Source organism: Zingiber officinale, chromosome 8B (genome assembly GCF_018446385.1).
Source record: "Zingiber officinale cultivar Zhangliang chromosome 8B, Zo_v1.1, whole genome shotgun sequence".
Classification (NCBI taxonomy): domain Eukaryota; kingdom Viridiplantae; phylum Streptophyta; class Magnoliopsida; order Zingiberales; family Zingiberaceae; genus Zingiber; species Zingiber officinale.
The window spans coordinates 66,427,836-66,446,525 of NC_056001.1; the positions used below are offsets into that span (position 1 = coordinate 66,427,836).

An 18,690-nucleotide genomic window follows, 5' to 3' on the forward strand; every position below is an offset into this window, starting at 1 on the left:
TGAATTTATATAGAAACAAAATGATTTGTCATCCCTACTAAAAACGCCTAATTTGATTTTGTCAAAAAAAAAAAGTGAAATCTTTTTTTATTTGTTTATCCTTTTATCTAAAATTATCATGATACAGTATATTCTTTGTCAAATAAGGTAAGGAACCATGTTCGTTGCCAACCTATTTGTTTATCTTTTATCTAAAATTATCTTGATAAAGTATATTCTTCGTTAAATAAGGTAAGGAACCATGTTCGTTGCGAACCATAAACTCACACACGCTAATATATATATATATATAAAATTTAGTAATATGGGAGTTTAATATTTTAGTTGCCAGCGCTGATGCTGGATCGGCAATTATACCACCAAACCCTCCAACCGAATCGAATCCAATCCAAATCCAAACCCTCGAAACCGAATCGAAATCCAATCACGTCGTTCTCGACCAATGCTGTCCTTCCTCTGTCCTTTCTCCCTCCGCTTCCTCCGCTCTTGACTTCGCCGGATCCCGCTGCTGCCCCACGCCTAGGCACCGCTTCTTCTCGTCGCTGTACTGCCGCCGGAGGTTGCCGCGGCCCGCATACCCCCTCCTCGTCTCTGTTGTTTTCTCGATCCGTGAGTCTCTTCGTTCCTAGCTCTCCCTCTCCCGCTCGAAGTCTCTCTTTTTTTTTTCTCCCTCTTTCGTTTGTCCTCGTATTTGAGTAGGGCTGCGGAGTGGGCCGCTAGGGTTTGTTCATATGTCCGGTACCGAGGTGGATTGGCCGCGGTACTTGCCGGTCGTTTTTATTTCGAAGCAAAATTGTGTGTTTGACAGCTTGTTCTAGGGTTTCGCGTCTCGTTGTTATTTAAATGGCGTTGCTCGGTGCCAAAGGTTCCCTTTTTATTTAGTGCAAAGGGAAATCACGAGCAAGGAAGAGGAAATAAATCTACTTCCGTCTCACCTCGTTTCGATTTGCAGGCTCATTTGGAGTTTCTTTTATAGCTTCGGTGGTGGTCTCTTCCCTTCGGGAGATGGTGGACTCGGTGGACGTGGTGTTGGAATTTCTGAGGAAGAATCGGTTTACCAATGCAGAGGCTGCTTTGCGGGGGGAGCTGAATGCGCGGCCAGACTTGAATGGGTTCCTTCAAAAACATCTTTCCGTGGAAAAAGAAGAAGTGGGAAGAAATGCTGGAGAAGTTGGTAGTGCTAGGCAGCAAAACTCAAACAATCATCGGCCTGAGACCTCGAAGGAGTGCATTGTCAAGGAAATTGAAGTAGGAGGGTCTGGTAATGGATTCAACAATAAGAAAGGTCGTGGTTTTGGTCAGGACAGGAACAGTGACTCTGTAGATCTTTATCCTTTGAATTTTGGTTCCAGTGCTAGTAATTCTGATTTACTTTCTAAAGACTCGGGTGCAATTGTCAACCATTTTGCTGACCTCTTGATACCAGAAGAACCAAAGCATCGGCGCATTACTTTTGTGTCTGAGAAAAGAGATCGTGCTGTTGGTACTGAACCTGATCAGCAAGCAGAGCAGCGAACTTCTTATGCCAAGGACAGAGATAAAGCTGTGCTTGAAGTGAAACCTGAGATCAGGCAGCCTAGTGATTATAAGGACAAAAATGCTTATTCTCAAGACCATTTTGTCAATGACCTGTGGGTGAAAGCTGAAGACTCATTCAAGGGATGCTCTGTGAAGACAGTTTTTCCATTTCCCATGGACACAACCTCATCCAGTTGTAGTGGACTTCCTAATGAAAAAAATGAGTTTAAGCATAAAGATGGCAGCAACAATGAATCAAGAAAAGAACAACTAGATGAGTTCAGCGGATCATACTTCTTGGTTAAGTCCGAAGAAAATGCTGTAACTAATGGTTGGAAGAGTTTTGATTTACCAGCTATCGGTGAGAATCACCGGGATGAATTACCTAAGTTGCCTCCTGTAAGACTTAAGTCCGAAGACAAGTTACTCAGTACTCAGTTGGTGGAAAAGGCTGGTCAGCATGGATCGGGAATGAAGGTATCCAATGCTGACAGTACCTTTATGATAGGATCCTTCCTCGATGTACCTGTTGGGCAGGAGATCAACTCGTCAGGTATGCTATAACTGTGTTCTAGTTATGGATTTTAACTGTTAAATTTAGCTCAATAAATCAATATGTTCCTGCAAAAAATAAGGGTACAATATATAGCCAGTCTCTTAGCGATGGATCATGACATGATCATTGCATTTTCATTTCACCTCGACATATATGAAACTATTAGTCCTCAATTCATTTAATAAATTTTATTATCAGTGTTCTAAGTAATAGAAAATCTGATACAATGTTTCTGATGATTTGTAAGAACAGAATTAAACCTATTTGCTTAGTAAAGCTACACAAAATTTAAGACCAATTAATGTATTTGATGGTTGAATTTGGGACTTCTATTTGTCTACCGATTTGATTTGAAAGTTGTATCCGTTTAATTGTTCATAATATTGCCAGTTTCAATACCAGAACTGTGAAAGGAATTGTGTGGTCAGTCTATGAATTGACTAATGTATATTGTACACAGCGGAATTTTTTTTTCCTGGTCTTAAGATGTGAGTATGATCATGTCATGTGCTTGCTAGTTTTCTCTTTGGATAATGAGCCTATATTTCAGACAAGCCACTGGATCAATGGCTTTTGATTTTAAGTTCCTGCTGATTAAGAAATATTTGGCTGCCAAAGATTATTGTTTATGCATGTCAATATGTTTCCTTCACTTTATGCAGTCGAAATAGGCTTCTCTAGGTTAGTCTATTTCTAATTGTATTCTTTCACTGCCTTTGAAACCATGCCGATTGCTGGCAGTACTTCTGTGGGCTATTGTTTATTTAATTGTTAAGAGTACATCTAATGCATGTACCTCAACTATTTACTTTAAATTCATAAAACCATCTCTTTAGCCAATTGTTCCAGCCTTCCAGGCATTCCATTATTAATCAGAAATCTGTAAGCTTTAGCCAACTTCAAGCATATTACTTGTACCAAATATGGGAACTTCATGGATGGCCCAGACTCCAATTATATGTCATACAACCTTTTGAAACAATAAATTTGGCTTCTCCAACAGAAAATGCCTTTCCACTGTGATATTTTCCTACGTTGTTCACTCTTTGGTATTTGGTATACTCAATCACATCATTATATATCTATGGTCCCACAAATTTCTAGATCCTGTTTTTGTTTTTTTTTTTAAAATTCTTACTTTTTTGTTCTATTGAATTTGGATTCATTGGTGAGATATAACGGTTTAGCTGAATCTTTAACCTTATTCTTTTAAGTTGGCCCTGGGGTTTGTGTTCGACAAAGTATCGGTTCACCCTGGATTTAACTATATCTTCAATGTTTGCTTGCTAGTGTCTGTCATTGTCCATGCTCGATGGTCTGTTCTTAGCCTATGTCCCGCAGAGTGCAGTTGATTTATACATGTATCTGCATAAGCCAATGTTTTATAAGCTGTGAAATTTTAATACAGGTGGCAGGCGAACAATTGGAAGTAGTTGGCTTTCTGTAAGTCAAGGAATTGCTGAGGATACTTCTGATTTAGTATCTGGTATTGCAACCTTTGGTGATGATTCTATTGACTATCCAAACGAGTATTGGGATTCTGATGAGTATGAAGATGATGATGATATAGGCTACATGAGACAACCAATTGAAGATGAAACCTGGTTTCTGGCACATGAAATCGACTATCCAAGTGATAATGAGAAAGGAACACACCATGAGGTCAATTGAGGTTGGACGGAGCCACCAGAGAAACTCTCTTATAGAAGATGATCAACATGGTTCAGTCAGGTCAGTTGGTGTGGGCATTAATAGTGATGCTGCTGATATAGGCAGTGAAGTACGGGAGAGCTTGGTTGGAGGAAGCAGTGAAGGGGACATGGAATTCTTTCCTGATCATAATGTTACAGAGTTTGGTATAAGACATCCTCAAGGTGGTACAACCAGTAGTGATTTGAATAAGTTAAAGAAGGAAAAGATGAAGGAAAATAAACGAGATAGCTACATTTGGGCATATAAAAAGGATTTAAGCCTGCCAGGAGTGAGTGCTGATGGTGCCTTCTCTTTCCAGCCTTATAAAACTGCAAGTATGTTGGAGGTTGATTCTAACAAAACACTATGTTCAGGAAAATCTGGTGATGCTGTTAAATCTTTTGATGAGTGTGCAAATGGTCTAGTTTCAGAGGATGCCCTTGTTACTTGGAGGAGAAAAAGCAGTGATTCATCTCCTGTAAGGAGCTCCAGAGATGGGAAGACTTCTGATGCCATCAGATCACAGAACTCAAGTGCATCATCAGCGTCAGATTATGGTTATGATGAAACAAACAATATCAGGAAAAGGCACTATGAAGCAAATGAGATAAAGGAAGAAGACCCTGGAGCAGCGTTAGAAGATGAAGAAGTAGCTGCACTGCAAGAACAACTAAGACAGATAAAAGCTCAGGAGGAAGAATTCGAGACTTTCTATCTTAAGATAGTTCATAGGAAAAACAGGCATGCTTATCCTTGACATTGTTTTTTGCAATATTCTGTTTGAATGATAAGTCATTCGTATTTGTTCCTCTTTCCTCAATCTTTTCGTGCTAATGATCCACAACTAACTGCTTACAAAAACAAATGTTTGAGGGTTTCTGTCATTTTTAGAAACACTTTTATGTTCTAACTTTCAGTTTTTCCTGTTCATGTCACTTACAGAACTGGCTTTGAAGAGGACAAAAATTTTCATGTGGTTCTGAATTCTGTTATTGCTGGACGTTATCATGTAACTGAATACTTGGGTTCTGCTGCATTTAGCAAAGCTATTCAGGCACATGATTTGCATACTGGCATGGATGTCTGTGTTAAAATTATCAAGAATAACAAAGATTTCTTTGATCAGAGCCTTGATGAAATCAAGCTTCTGAAATTTGTTAACAAGCATGACCCTGCTGACAAGTATCATATTTTACGTCTCTATGATTATTTCTATTATCAGGTGAATATATACTTACATTTTGATCATCCATTATTCTTATTCTTATTCTTACTCATTTTTTGCCCATTTACTCTGTTTCCTTATTTTTATACAAAAGATTAGTTAAATTCAAAATAGTTCTTTTCTTATCTATGAATGCTTGAATTGCTTTGAAAGAGAAATTTCAAAAAAAGCTCAGAATGAACAAAAAGGTAGCTAGGGAAAGTTCAAAATTATGAATAATGTATTATAGGATTAGTAATTTAAAATGAAGGTCCTTAAGGCCTTATTCTGATTTGAAATGGCTTGTTCTCCAGGAAATAAAATAATATCTTGAAAAGTATTTGATTACATTGCTGCCTTGTTAGTTGTATATCTCTGCATGCATCAGGACCTTGGAAATTTCTTAATGGTTAGGCTACCTGTTTGGCATTTGCAGCACTCATGCATTTACCTGTAGGAGAAAAAGAAAATAAAGCAAAAAAAAAAAAATGGATGCAGAAGGATTACATGTCCCAAAGAATTATTATTATATGGATTTAAGAGCAAGGATGAGAGTATTCAAGTCTAACAGGTGTGCATATCTCATCGTGCTGTAAAGTTGAAGTATGTAGACATGTTTCTAAATTAGAGAGCAATTTGGAATCTGTCACCACCACGAGCACAAAACCCAAAGGCAAATAATGTAGACTCAGAATTTAAGTATGCTCATTATTAATTTTTCCTTGTTCGACAAATCTTGGAATGCATAATGCCCTAACTAGTAAACTATCCTTTCTAATAACCATAAACACACCTTTCCTTTCATCATTCAGCTACTTGTGAGAATTAGGAAGTTATTAGAATGGAATTAGCTTAAGATGGTTTCATGCAATAACTTTGGTTTGCTTTTTCTTTATTCCCATAGCTATTCCGTTGTTTCTGATTGATAATTTTGACATGTGTAGGAACACTTGTTGATAGTTTGTGAACTTCTCAAAGCCAACTTATATGAATTCCACAAGTTCAATAGAGAATCTGGAGGCGAGGTTTATTTTACAATGCCTAGGCTTCAGGTTACATGCTCCATACCATTGCCCATGCTCATGATTTTTGCTTGTTATTTGATAGAAGTTTTAGCTTATGATTTACATAATTTTTTTTGCAGTCCATTACAATTCAATGCCTCGAGGCACTTCAGTTTTTGCATGGCCTTGGCCTTATTCATTGTGACTTGAAGCCTGAAAATATATTGGTGAAGAGCTACAGTAGGTGTGAAGTTAAGGTCATTGATCTTGGCAGTAGTTGTTTTGAAACAGATAATTTATGTTCCTATGTACAATCACGATCATATCGTGCACCTGAGGTTATTCTAGGTCTCCCATATGATAAAAAGATAGACATTTGGTCGCTTGGATGCATCTTGGCCGAACTTTGCACTGGAAATGTAAGTTTCATGACTAAAAAATGTTATACAACATTTTTATTTTTTTGTTTTTCTTATTTGTCCAATCAATTCCATGTCATATGGATAAATCATGCGGCCAAATTAGAGATACTGTTTTTATCTTCTATTTTTTTTTTTGCCTTCTCCTAGTATTAATCTTTTCCTAAGATTATATTAACAGATTGTGCTGTTTTTTCAAGATGCCATTATTCATAACAACAATGCTCTTCTACTTTGTCATTAAATGAATTCCTACTTCTGCAGGTTCTCTTTCAAAATGACTCTCCTGCAACGTTACTAGCACGTGTTATCGGCATCATTGGTCCCATTGATCAAGGAATGCTTGCGAAGGGACATGATACATACAAATATTTTACAAAGAACCACATGTTATACGAGAAGAACCAGGTTTGAGCCTCCGATATTTAATCTATGTTAAAAGCAACTTTCCAATCTTGTGCTGTCTTTCTATAAACTGGTAAGGATGCATTTTAAATTACAACAAAAGTCATATCATTTTTATGATTATCAGAAAGAACAAATAAATGACCCATGCTCTGCAAAAATTGGACTTGTGCCATTAACTAATTCCACATCCTTTCTATTCTCGCCTTTTTGCCATCCTTATTTTTTGCTACTATTCGTAGACACATAATTAGATGCTATTGTATTATCTTATTGCGGCGAAGGTGGCTAGTACCCTCTCCAATGCTCCTTTTCTTAAAAAAATAAAATAAAAAATTTGAAGCATGGAAGAGAAGTGTTGCTCGAATCCCTGATCCTCAATTACATTTCCTTTTCAGGAAACCAACAGGCTAGAATATTTGATCCCAAAGAAAACATCACTGCGCCACCGCCTGCCGATGGGTGATCAAGGCTTCATTGATTTTGTCGCGCACCTCCTTGAAGTGAATCCAAGGAAGCGATCAAGTGCTTCAGAGGCACTTAACCATCCATGGCTTTCATATCCTTACGAACCAATATCATCTTGAGATATCCATGATGGACGCTGCATTCGGTCAGTCAGTCTCGGAGAAAATGCTCATCGGTATTATCCTCCGCTGCACGTAAATGTTGTCGCAGCAGATCTTTCGCGTGCAAAGCAGAGGAACTTGCCACGAGCTACTCAGGTAAGCCTAGGTGGGGGAAGTTCGATATCTAATTCCATTTTTTTTTTGTGCTTAGTTTTTCATGTGACATTAGGATCCGACTCTTCTTCGCGGTGGAGTCTTGTTGTAATCACTCACTCGCTCCTTTTATCATTTGTGTTCGAGTCAAAGGGTGTAGTTGAGCTGCACTCTGGTATGCCCTTTCGTCCAGGTCCTGTTGTATATGATGTGATTATTATTGAGGCCTATGAAAATTTTTGCCCTTCTTTAAGTTTTGACTGCATTTCTGCAAACATGTTATGCAACTTTTGTTTAGTATTTGCTGCAAAATCTGGACACTTTATAATCGGTTCTTGCCTTACCTTGCTTAGATCGCCGTCCGTAGTACTGTTCTACGCAAAATGTTTGTATGTAAACTACCTTCTTTTTAAAGGGTTTTAGCATTTTATGAAAGATAAAATTGTGGCTGATGGGAAAAAAAAAATATAGTTCGTGAATCAAAATGTTTAATTTTAAGTTCAAGTGAGCTTGAACACCATCCGCAACACAAGGCATTCTGCAAGATGTCTCAACATCTCCAGGCTTAGGAGTCCAGCATCTTTTAGTTGTGTGTTTCATTTGGAGAAAAAATTTCTATAAATTTGTCATAACTGGAGTTTGAACCGCAGATATCTAGGTGACAATTTGGATGTCCTACCGCCGCATCATAACTTTGGGAGCGTACTATAATGATGCCTGAGTACATGGTATGTTACAAACAAAACGTGAACATTGCAAAACAAATATTTATCACAAAGAAAAACATTGAAAATATGACTGTCACTTTGTTTTTATCCATTTTTAAAAAATATTTTACCCGCGCAAAGTAAAATTTTATCTTTTATTTATAGCTTTTACATATATAAATCTACTAGCAACATCTATTCCATATGACTGATATCGCAGAGTATCAGAACATCTAGTTAACGAGTTTCATTTAACAAAAAAGATCAAAGGGCCCGGCGGCTAAGAAACTGAAAGGAAGGTATTACAAACTTGCAGATGTGGAAAGGAAACATGTGAAATGAATAACAAGTGACACAAACCTGAGAGTTCAAGTGAAAGGTGGAGACTCAGGTTCAGAACTTGTAATGGATGTGAACAAAGATGCAGTATCCTCCCTTGACATCGGAGGGAAGTTCAATGATGTGCAGGACAGATGCCGTATCTCCTTGGAGTATGCATCAGAATCGCGAGAACGGGAATGGAGAAGAAACAACTCGGGGATTGCACTGTTCATGGAGCCATTTGCATTTGGCTTCCCTCTAAAATTGGTGTTCCTTCTTGAACTCCATTTGGACCCGTAAACTGTTTCCTTACCTTTGAGGAACATGTTTTGAAGTTTTCTCTGCTCCTGTTTAGAAAATCAGTATCGCAAGTAAAACAAAAGACTCCGAAGGGAGGGAAAAAAGGATGTAAGAGATGATACATACTCGATATCGCCTTTTCAGTTCTTCCTTCTGTTGCCTCAATAGTTTATACTCTTCCAATATTGATACCAGTGAAACCTAAACAATTAACAGCAGATAAATCACCAGATACTCCATAACTCTCAGACAATGAATCAAGATTTTCTTTTACCCCATCATACAAGAAAGGCATCTGTCTTTCGTTCTCCCAGACGAATATCTTGTTCATCAATTTGTCCACCATATCTGGAAACAGCACTAAACAGTTCAATCAAGATGAAAGAAAGTGATAATGCATCAGTCCTATGAAGGTCTACCTGGAATTTTGCTGACAATCGCTCGTGCCTTCTCTGCGCGTTTTAGATTCAAGTGGAAACCTCTTCCAGCAATGTACTTGTTTGGATCCTGCAATGTACTTGAACTTAGTGACAACTGAGAAATAGATGATGTGAAGATTTTCAAGATGCATGCAACACAAGATCTAAAACTAAAGGGTGTTTGACAATCCAATTATAGCAATCGAAATTAACCTACCTGGTCATAGTCTTCGAGCCAGTTCTCTTCAGTACATGCCACGAGCCATTTGTTTACCCTATCCATGATTTCTTTCCTGACAATGGTTTCCTCTTTGGCTTTAGAAATTTGCATCTCGATGCTCGCAAGAAGTTCAGAAGAATTCACAATGCCTGGACACCAACAAGAATTGAGACGAGTGACATGATGCCTTAAGTTGTTTATCACTCTCAGCACAGCTTCGAATATGTGCACCATACAGTTACCTGAATCTATCAGTGCACTGACGTTCTCTGGTGCTGTGCTCGTATCAGGTTCGATATGTGTAGTTCTGCATATCTCTTCTAGTTCTGTCCTTCTAATCAGAACAAGTTCCCTCATTCTAGTCGCTTTAAGGTTTGTGAGCCTCTCAACTTCACCTTCCATCTGTTAAGAATTATACTTTCGGTAAACTGTTTTTCATTTGATATTAACAGTCAGTATAGATCTAGCAAATCTAACCTTCTCAATCGTTTCAAGCGAGTAGATGCCTGAGCATCCAATGTCATGTTCAAGTGATCCCACAATGCTTTCTGTTTCTCTATAGTATTTCTTCTCTTCATGAGGAGTCTCCATCAGATTCCACAGATCCAGCAGTGATTCCGCCACTTGAAATAGCTACAAATCGAAGAGGTCGCATCAAACAATTTTAACAAGAGATGTTGAAAGTTATGCATGTAGGTCGTAATCAACCTTCTCCTTTCGAATCTTCTTCTCAGTTTCTAGCTTCAGGACAGTTTGAGACAGCCCCTCGAGTGTGGAATCACTAATGTTTGTGGAATGTTTTCCACCATTATCATGCAAGCTAGGGTGCACAGAGTCAACTGTCTTTCGGAAATCCACTTCAAGGAGACCGCATAAAGAGTAAATCTCATTTACAAACTCCAAAACTTTCTGAAGGCGGTCAGACTGAAGAAGAGTTTTTGATCAGATCATTTTTTTTGAATGCAAACCCATATTAGTTATTAAGCTACTGCAATAGAATTCACATTATGCCACAAGTCGACAATACTAACTCTTCACTTTGATACAATAATCTGCTTGTGACCCTCAGAAATATCGAACAAAAAGACCTGTAGTAGATCCATACAAGTATACAATCATGCGAAAGTAACCTTAAAGCATAGTTAGATGAAGAAATTGTAACTTTCTTCTTACATCCTTCGATTTCTCAACTTATAAGTACAATCAGTACTAGTAGATCTGAATGTAATATCTTATGATTAATGTCTGACAAAATGTGTTTTCGATGACTAACAATTTTAAATTCTAAGGATGAATCACCCGGTAGACACTAAACATATGCTGAGTGTAGAAAACCAGTTAGACTAACTGGAGTTGGATGAGCAAGAAACATACCTTATCCTTCTGGAGGGCCTTTAGTTGCAACTGATACTCGGTGAGTTTTCGAACTGATAAGTCATCTTGTTTGATCTTAACATCATTAGTCGGAGGATGAGGGTAACTGAATCCTTCTATCTCTGCTTTAATCTTCTCAATCTGTGAAAGCACTTCTGCAAATTGTCTCAGCCGTTCCTCTCTCATTTCCCTCAAATTTTCCAAAAGAGGGTCGACTGAAGCAAGCAGCTCCTTCAGGGACAACTTCTCCATCTACACAACAACAGTCAACTGCTATGAATTTAAGTGTAAAACTGATACCAGAAGTTTTTTTTCTTCTTCAAAGTGATAGATAAATCTCTAGCTATTGTACATGTAAAGAAAGGAGTAGTAAAATTCTCATATTGCACAACAATGGTGGCAATTTTACTAAAAAAAGTGGTATGGCACCTTGCGCTGGAGATTGCGTTCATCAAGAACAGCCACAAGAGAAGCAACCTCTGCTTCTTTGGCCGCCACTGACTGGTGAAGGAATGCCCTAGCTCTGCTAGCTTCTTCGATCTTCTTCTGGTATATTTTCCTGCACTCCCTCTCCAATTCCAACACCATGCTGTCCATGTCCTCCTCGCTTTCCCCGATCTCTGTCCATATTTGCTGTTCCGCCAAATTGGCATGAACATTGGCAGACCAGGAAAACCCTAAATTTACAATCTTCGCCAACGAGAAGGTCCAAGAGAACGAACCTGAAGCTCTCTGATGGAATCGCCAAAGCCGGTGGTACTCTTCGCCTCTAACCCTAACCCTAGAGCCGCCATCCCGCCTTCCCTTCCTTGCGCCTCAATCAGTGACCAAAACACCAACTTTCTTCCTCTCTCGTTGCTTGCGCAGAAAGGAACAACTTTTCTGCTTCCCTTCACCTTGCCTTACAAGCTTGCTTGCTAATGCCCGAACTGGAAATGGTCGCCAGGAGAAAGCAACCGAGATTTTGCCGAGATTGAAGCAAAAAAAGGGGGGATCTTTATAGCTGCATCCTGCAGTTTAACGTAGTTTATGGTACTTTGGTTGGTCAAATTCTGGAACAGCAGCAGCAGCAGCGAAGATGTTGTCGATCAAGGATTGCGCAGTTTGAAGATGGAGCGATTAAGGATCATAAGGCGTTTTATTTTATTGAAATAAGCTGCAGTTGGAAATGCCCGGGGTGGATGGATATGATCGATGACATTCCAACCGCCGGCAGAGGGGGTGGAGCTTTCACTTCGACGAGTCATGTCACCGGCGGCGATCGGAAAGCTAATCCTCCCCTGCATTTGTTTGCTTGCGCCGTATTTTAGCGGACTCCGGCCATCGGTCGTTGAGTAATCATCTCTGCGTCGACAGCAGCAGGCGAACCATGCAACCATAATTTGTTATACATATGCATGACCAAAGATAGAAAAGATTTTCCTTAAAAATCATTCTAGTTTTTTCTTTTTTAAAATAGATAAGTTTTAGAAAGTAAAATAAAGGGGGAAAAAATAATACGATGAACTTAATTTTGCAATAAAAAAAATAGGACCGCTTGATAATTTAGAGAAATAATTCTTATAAATCAAATAGGCTATAATTTAATTAAAATGTGAATCAGGAATGGGTTTTTAAATAATTGGTCGGTTCCAAGTGGATGGCGAGTGGCGATGGAGATTGGGCGAGGCAGCCTGATCTTCAAATCCGGCTGATGTGGTTGTTTCTCTGTTCGAAGGAGAGTAGTACGTCAGTGTCACACTGGTTTAACAACTCCGACTCAGACGCCAGTTTTTCACCGCCCTTCAGAATTTCATTTGGCCCCAGCATTGTGATTACGTAGATCTTAACAGCCTTGCTTGAAACTTTTCAATTGTTTTTTATTTATCATTTTATTTTATTAGAATTGCTGATAACTAATGAACATTTTGTGCTTTGTAGTGTCAATTTAATCTTGTTTTAACCGTCCAAAGAAGCTAGCCATTGAAAACCAACGAGGTCGACTTTTCTGTGTACCGTGGTAACTAGTCCAGGTTCAGAGGCATTTTAAGTATATGACTAAGTCTGAGTATACGACTGCAGAGAGCCTACAAAAATGAAATGCTTTTGGCCTAACGTATGACAAAAAAAAATGTGAAGATAATTGCTTACCAATTCTTCTCTCGCCCTCTACATTTGGTTCAAAAGCCCTATGTAGTTTTCTGATTTATCTTACGAAGGCTCAAAACAAAGTGTTCTCCCTCTGCTTATTTTGCAACACTTTCAGAAAGATTGTCATCAGCTTTTTCAACAGAATCGGTCTGTTCTTGGTTAGGAGCAACAGCAGCAGTGTCCAAGCACCACCCATCGCCATTGCACTCGGGAACAGGCTCAGACAAATCAGTGGTAATATTTGTGGAACAATCAGACGCATTACTATTAGATGGCTTCTCAGATCTATTGTCGTAGATGGTTTGGGCAGAAATCGGTGTTCCTGGTAGGTGCTGGATTGGGTATATATGAACAGATCCAGGGGGAAGGAAGACTCCAGTGCCGGGAACAGGAGGTCGAGGGCCAGTTGCATTCATTGAAGATGCCGCCGCCCACCCAACAGTTGCAGGAGGCCCTGATGGCAGAGCTGGAGAAGCCACCATGGGAGCTGCTGCAAAGCGTGGTTGGACACCATTTGGAGATAGCATAATTTGTGGGGCTTGCTGAGCATGTAGAATGCCATTGGCAGGCATGATCCCATATGGTTTCCGAGCTGATGGATACCGGGAGAAGCTTGAAGGCCTAGCTGATGTTGGGATTGAGAGTGGATTTGCAGCAGATGAACTGAAGAACGTGCCTTCTGATGGAAGAAGAGTTTTCTTTGGCCGGTACTTTCCAAAGGTTAGTAATATCAGTGTCTTGCGAAGGGAGGGGATAGCACGTTTTGCTAGATCTGCACTTTTCCCTTGCATGACAAGAAGAGACCTGGAATAGATCAAAGAGAACTATCATACATGACACAGGATGGCAACGCTAATAACATGGCCTTGAGTTTGGAACTTGGTGAAGTAGAAACATACCCTGCAATTACAGGAAGTTTCAGAGAACCATCATAATCTCCTCTGTGATTGGATCCCACTGCTCTACCGAATATTACATCACAATCGGTCAAGAATAAATTACAAACTGGCCTACCAAACCAAGATGGCCACGTATGAGGTTGTGAATGATCCCCCTTCACATGAGAACAAAAGTCAGCCAAGAACATTAGGAGCTCTCACAGATTCACACATGCACCAAAAAAAAAACAGTTTCCTTACCTCATTGAAAAAGTCAATCATGCAAAAATCCGGTTTGACCGGTAAAACTTGCTGCTCAAACAAGCAGTCGAAGATACTATGAAGTGAGCTAGGAATGGCCTCTATCTTCCTCTCTAAAATATTGTATTCAAGTTGACAAAGGATATGTATAAATTCAAAGAAAACATATCGGGCAAGTAGCAAATACCTTTATAGTTCAGAGTTCTATGTTCATCTTCTATATGCCCTTCATTAGTGGGTATGCCTAGCTGAATCATCTCTCTTCCATGTCCTTTTGTTGGCCTTTTCAGGGTAACAAGTGTTTGTCCTGCTTTACATCGGAAAAATGTTAAAGAGAAGAGCTAACAATACAGCTATGAAAATCTTACAGGAAAAACAAGTAGTTCAGTGGATTAACAATAATCTAAAATGGATCTATCATGGAACAATTTCTCAATACATAAACCTTTAAATAGTGCCTTTCAATTAGAATATCACTAGAATATCAATCATGGAAAGAGATAATTCTGATTAGTTTAACTAATTGTTTGAGGATCTAGAATGTCATGCATAAGAATATACCTATAAATAATTCCCGAATGATGATTTATTAATAATAACTATAAATTTATAATTGTGTATCCAATAGAAAAGGAGATGGATTATAGCAATGCTTGCCTGAAAGTTCTCCTCTGTGGCCAGCAGCTCTCATTTCATTTGCTAATGAAACAAATTTAGTGACCTCTGAGCTATCCAGAAAATTTTCATAAAGTTTAAGCCCTTCAACGACATTGACCTACAAGTTGTATAATGGAAATTAATAACCAAGTTGTATAATAAACCTAAAAGATTAAATTTCAATCTAACAATCATATGATGCAATTACAGCAATGTTTTTGTTTTACCTCTTATATAAAACTTACCATCATGCCGTCACATGTTTCTTTGGCCACAAATTCGTTTGGCGCTGGTATTACTTTTTGAGTTCTATCTTGATTTGAGGTCATAACTGTGTTATCTGTAGCAGCATCATTTCAAGTGTCCAAACATTTAAACCAATGTAAAAGAAAGAGTAAAGTAAGGTAAAGAACCAAGTGCTCACATTGCTAGGGCATAATGCAAATAAGTAATGATTGAATATTGGACATCAAACAAAAGAAAACAGATATTAACTGTCAGGAATAGGTAAAATCTTCCATATGCAGATCAACCAGCACATGCCCAACAAGGTAAGCCAATTTTTTTTGGTCTGACCACGAAAGTGTCCTTGCACCATATTAGATATGAGACAATCCTCATTCAGGAGCACCTTCCCAATAGTTTGTTAATGGACTCAAACCACTTTAACCCTTAAGCGATTGTTGGTAAACAAACTAAGGTTATTTGATGATTAATTTATTAGTATATGTTAAGAATTACACAAAATTCGAGCTATTAGTAAAACAAATTTATATATTTAGATGGTTAACACAACCATCATGTGTGGGTAGTGTACTTGAGTTGATTGATCCCAACTTCCCAAAGCATGAACTGATTAGATTAAATTGTGTTTTTTCTTTGACACAGATGAGATTCAAATCCCTGCCTCCCTAACTTATCTCAAAATTTGAGCTAATAGTAAAGCTATCAATTTATATATTTATATCATTAACAATATAGATGGGATCACTATATACTCGAAGCATGCGTAAAAATCTTATTACAAATGGCTCATGAATGTTTGATTATAAAACTATGATAGAGTTTGAAAGTATTGTACAACTAACAAAAGAACTAGCAGCTAAGACCTTGTTAATAAAATTTCAGATATTCCATATCAATGTTATGGAGAAAGGTGAGTTTGTTACAAGGATGCTTGACCTATATGTGTGTAATCCCTATCATGCCATCACATTTCAATTTTCAATGATAATAACCAAGGCTTCCTTAAAAATGCATTTATAAAATGTGTGATTAGGAGAACTTCCCAAAAATTCAATTTAGATAATGTAAAATTAGCTGAACTTCTTAAGGATAAGGGTGTTGCATGCCATTTCCAAGATGCTGTTTTTTTTGTTGCACATAGAAGAAAAAAAAAAGAGCCTACCTCCACTGTTTGAGGCTTGACTACCACACCCAGAAGCAGCTTCCAACTCAATAACACAGGTCTCAGCTGGATTACTTCCATCCTTCATGCAACAACTTTCCGCCAGGCTATGTGAGTTTCCTGAATACATTTAATTGCGAGTCAGATCATAGTTATCCTTGAGCATTCATAAGTATACGAGTCTTCTAACGAAGGCAAAATCCAAGTGAGTGTTTCTTGCATAAAAGTTATTAATGAAAACCGTGGCTATGGCTTATAGGTTGATTGTGTGTAAGCGCTATTCAGTAACAGGGAAAAAAGAGTGAACTTCCATATAACTGCTATTCGATTGTACATTACTATCACAACAGACTCGTCAACTGAAATCAGAAGCTCACCATCCTTCCCAGCAACAGGGAAACAATTCGTAGCATGTGACATCTGCACATTGTTCTGGTTCACGTTCTTGCTGTGGTCTAATTTATCCACCATCTGCTCCACAGTTCCACTCTCAGACACAGCCGTGCCGGAAGCAGGAGATACACGACTCTCTCGAACCCCATCAGATCGATGCCCATACCTATGCCCAAATGCAGATTTCCTCCCGTCCTTTTGGCCATACGAATGCCTCTGCCTCTGCTTCAGCTGCCTCAAGTCCATCACCTGCTGCAGCGCGTATCCCACATCGGTAACAGGGAAAAATTGCTGCATGTGGAGAAAGTTTGTCCAGTAGAACCGCCGTTGGTGGATGCACCCGACAACGTGGTCATACTCCCCTAGCTCGCCAGTGACCCTGATGTGATCCATCAACACATCGATGATCGCGTTAGCCGCCGCGAACTCTCCCCGCAGCCACGAGATGAGCCCATCCCTCTCGTCCACAAACCACTGCTGCGGCACCTCGCTCCCGCGGCCGCCGTTCAGCGGGAACTGCATTGGCTCCACCGACACCACCACCGAGTTACCCGACAACGCCGCCATCTCCAAGCCCTCTAATTCGAGCACATAACCAAAGATCCAACCTCTTGACCTCGAAAATCAAGAGAAAAATCTCGTCCAAAGAAGTATACCGAGCAATAATCTAGAAGAAAAAAATTGAACACACGCTCCGATCCTGGAAACAAACGGATCGGAGGGGAGAATAAAAAATAATGCAGCTAAAAATCGCGCAATTAACCTCGATCAGGACGGAAAAAACACATCAGATGTACGAAATCACCAGTTCAAAATAGATTTCTGGACCGGATAAGATCAGAGAACACGGAGAAAGGGAAAAGTTCGAGAATCCGATCGGAAGATACAACGAATTCGGCAAGTAGAGAGATCGAGATCTGGCTAGTGGACGGAAGGGAGGCAAGTAGGGTTTCAGAAGCAATGGAGGTGGCTTGCGGTGCACGCTCTCTCTCTCTCTCTCGTAGAAGTGCACTTGGAACTGCGTTCCACCCCACAGGATTCTCGAGGGTAAATGGTGATTACGTTTATTTACAGTTGAAAATACAGGGTCGAATCATATAAATATCCGGGTATAAATCTCTGGACTCGGTATATATCATATTAGTGTATTTTATCTCCCTCGTTATGACCTTAGATTGGATGTAGTGGAGCACTGGAGAAGAGCGATTTCGATTTTTGTAGCATTTACAGGATTTCCGAGATAGTAAATGATGGTTATGTTTGCAGTGGAGAACGTATGGTCGAACTATAGAGATATCGAGGCTTAATCTCTGGATCCTGTGTATCTCATCTCACCCACCACTTGCCCTTTCGCTTATCGTGATTTATCTTCTTCGTGATGGACTTGGGTTGGGTGCGACGAGGACACTGAGGACGAATGATTTCGCCTTTTGTAGCACTTGGAATTGCATTCAACTCCACGGGGTTATTCGAGATTGTAAGTGATGGTTACCTTCGAACGATAGGGATGTCGAAATATAAATCTTTGGATCTTGTGTACCTCATCCCACCCATCACTTATCCTTTCAATTATCATCATTTATCTCTCTCGTGATGATCTTAGGTTTGGTGCGGCGGAACGTTGGGATGAACCATTTCGCTTTTGCAGCACTTGGAACTGCGTTCCTTCGCTACCGTGAAAAAGAGAATGGCTGACGTCATCCATCAGATCACGTCAGCCTGGGATGTTTCACGGTCTCAGTTGCTGGTGGCCTCACGACTTACGCCATGAAACCCTTCTTTAGAGTAATCTAAGCCATAAAATTGTCTGTAGCAGCGTTGGTTAAGTATCTAAAGCTTAAGTTTAAATTTTAATAAATTAATAGATAAATTTTATTTAATGGATACTTCACTTTAAAATGTTGGACTGATGTATCCTTTATTCCAATGACCGACAAATTTTAAAAAACATCTCTTCAAAATTAAGTGAAGATTGAGTATTCCCTGCTCGTAAAAAAGAAACGGCTGTCCATCTATTCTCCTATGTTATTTTTGCAGGTCCACTAATTCGTTATGCCCAACTTACCGCATCCATCACGACACGAAAGACACTTCCCGTCTGA

At 39.2% G+C, this 18,690-nt stretch overlaps 2 protein-coding genes and 1 pseudogene across 3 annotated transcripts; 1 reads left to right on the top strand and 2 right to left on the bottom strand.

Moving 5' to 3' along the window:
• The first annotated feature begins 368 nt into the window (after window positions 1-368).
• Window positions 369-7,850, top strand: LOC122014945 (annotated as a pseudogene).
• Window positions 7,851-8,400: 550 nt separating this feature from the next.
• On the bottom strand, window positions 8,401-12,199 carry LOC122017219 (65-kDa microtubule-associated protein 6-like). Its single transcript, XM_042574776.1, has 11 exons — window positions 11,584-12,199; window positions 11,291-11,494; window positions 10,862-11,113; window positions 10,196-10,411; window positions 9,965-10,120; window positions 9,730-9,889; window positions 9,485-9,636; window positions 9,268-9,355; window positions 9,123-9,196; window positions 8,975-9,049; window positions 8,401-8,895 (listed from the first exon to the last, which is right to left on the bottom strand). The coding sequence occupies exons 1-11, from the start codon at window positions 11,653-11,655 to the stop codon at window positions 8,596-8,598; spliced, it is 1,749 nt and encodes a 582-aa protein (XP_042430710.1). The 5' UTR covers window positions 11,656-12,199; the 3' UTR covers window positions 8,401-8,595.
• Window positions 12,200-12,959: 760 nt separating this feature from the next.
• LOC122017217 (RNA demethylase ALKBH10B-like) lies at window positions 12,960-17,637 on the bottom strand. Of its 2 annotated transcripts, none has more exons than XM_042574773.1 (8): window positions 16,573-17,637; window positions 16,196-16,315; window positions 15,033-15,118; window positions 14,788-14,905; window positions 14,318-14,437; window positions 14,131-14,243; window positions 13,891-14,045; window positions 12,960-13,795 (listed from the first exon to the last, which is right to left on the bottom strand). In XM_042574773.1, the coding sequence occupies exons 1-8, from the start codon at window positions 17,153-17,155 to the stop codon at window positions 13,087-13,089; spliced, it is 2,004 nt and encodes a 667-aa protein (XP_042430707.1). In that variant the 5' UTR covers window positions 17,156-17,637; the 3' UTR covers window positions 12,960-13,086. The 2 variants fall into 2 exon arrangements, with proteins under 2 accessions (XP_042430707.1, XP_042430706.1); XM_042574772.1 differs by having other exon boundaries at window positions 15,033-15,127; window positions 16,573-17,636.
• Window positions 17,638-18,690: the final 1,053 nt, after the last annotated feature.

Bases quoted from the DNA above. Each gene is read 5' to 3' on its own strand.
- LOC122017217 (XM_042574772.1), bottom strand. From the start codon at position 17,155: ATGGCGGCGTTGTCGGGTAACTCGGTGGTGGTGTCGGTGGAGCCAATG. The intron at 14,438-14,787 runs GCAAGCATTGCT...GATGTAAAGCAG, and splicing joins CCACAGAGGAGAACTTTCAG to GACAAACACTTGTTACCCTG. The intron at 14,244-14,317 runs GTATTTGCTACT...ACAATATTTTAG, and splicing joins TAGAACTCTGAACTATAAAG to AGAGGAAGATAGAGGCCATT.
- LOC122017219 (XM_042574776.1), bottom strand. From the start codon at position 11,655: ATGGCGGCTCTAGGGTTAGGGTTAGAGGCGAAGAGTACCACCGGCTTT. The intron at 9,637-9,729 runs GTAACTGTATGG...GTTGGTGTCCAG, and splicing joins CAGTGCACTGATAGATTCAG to GCATTGTGAATTCTTCTGAA. The intron at 9,356-9,484 runs GTAGGTTAATTT...AGTACATTGCAG, and splicing joins GGCTCGAAGACTATGACCAG to GATCCAAACAAGTACATTGC.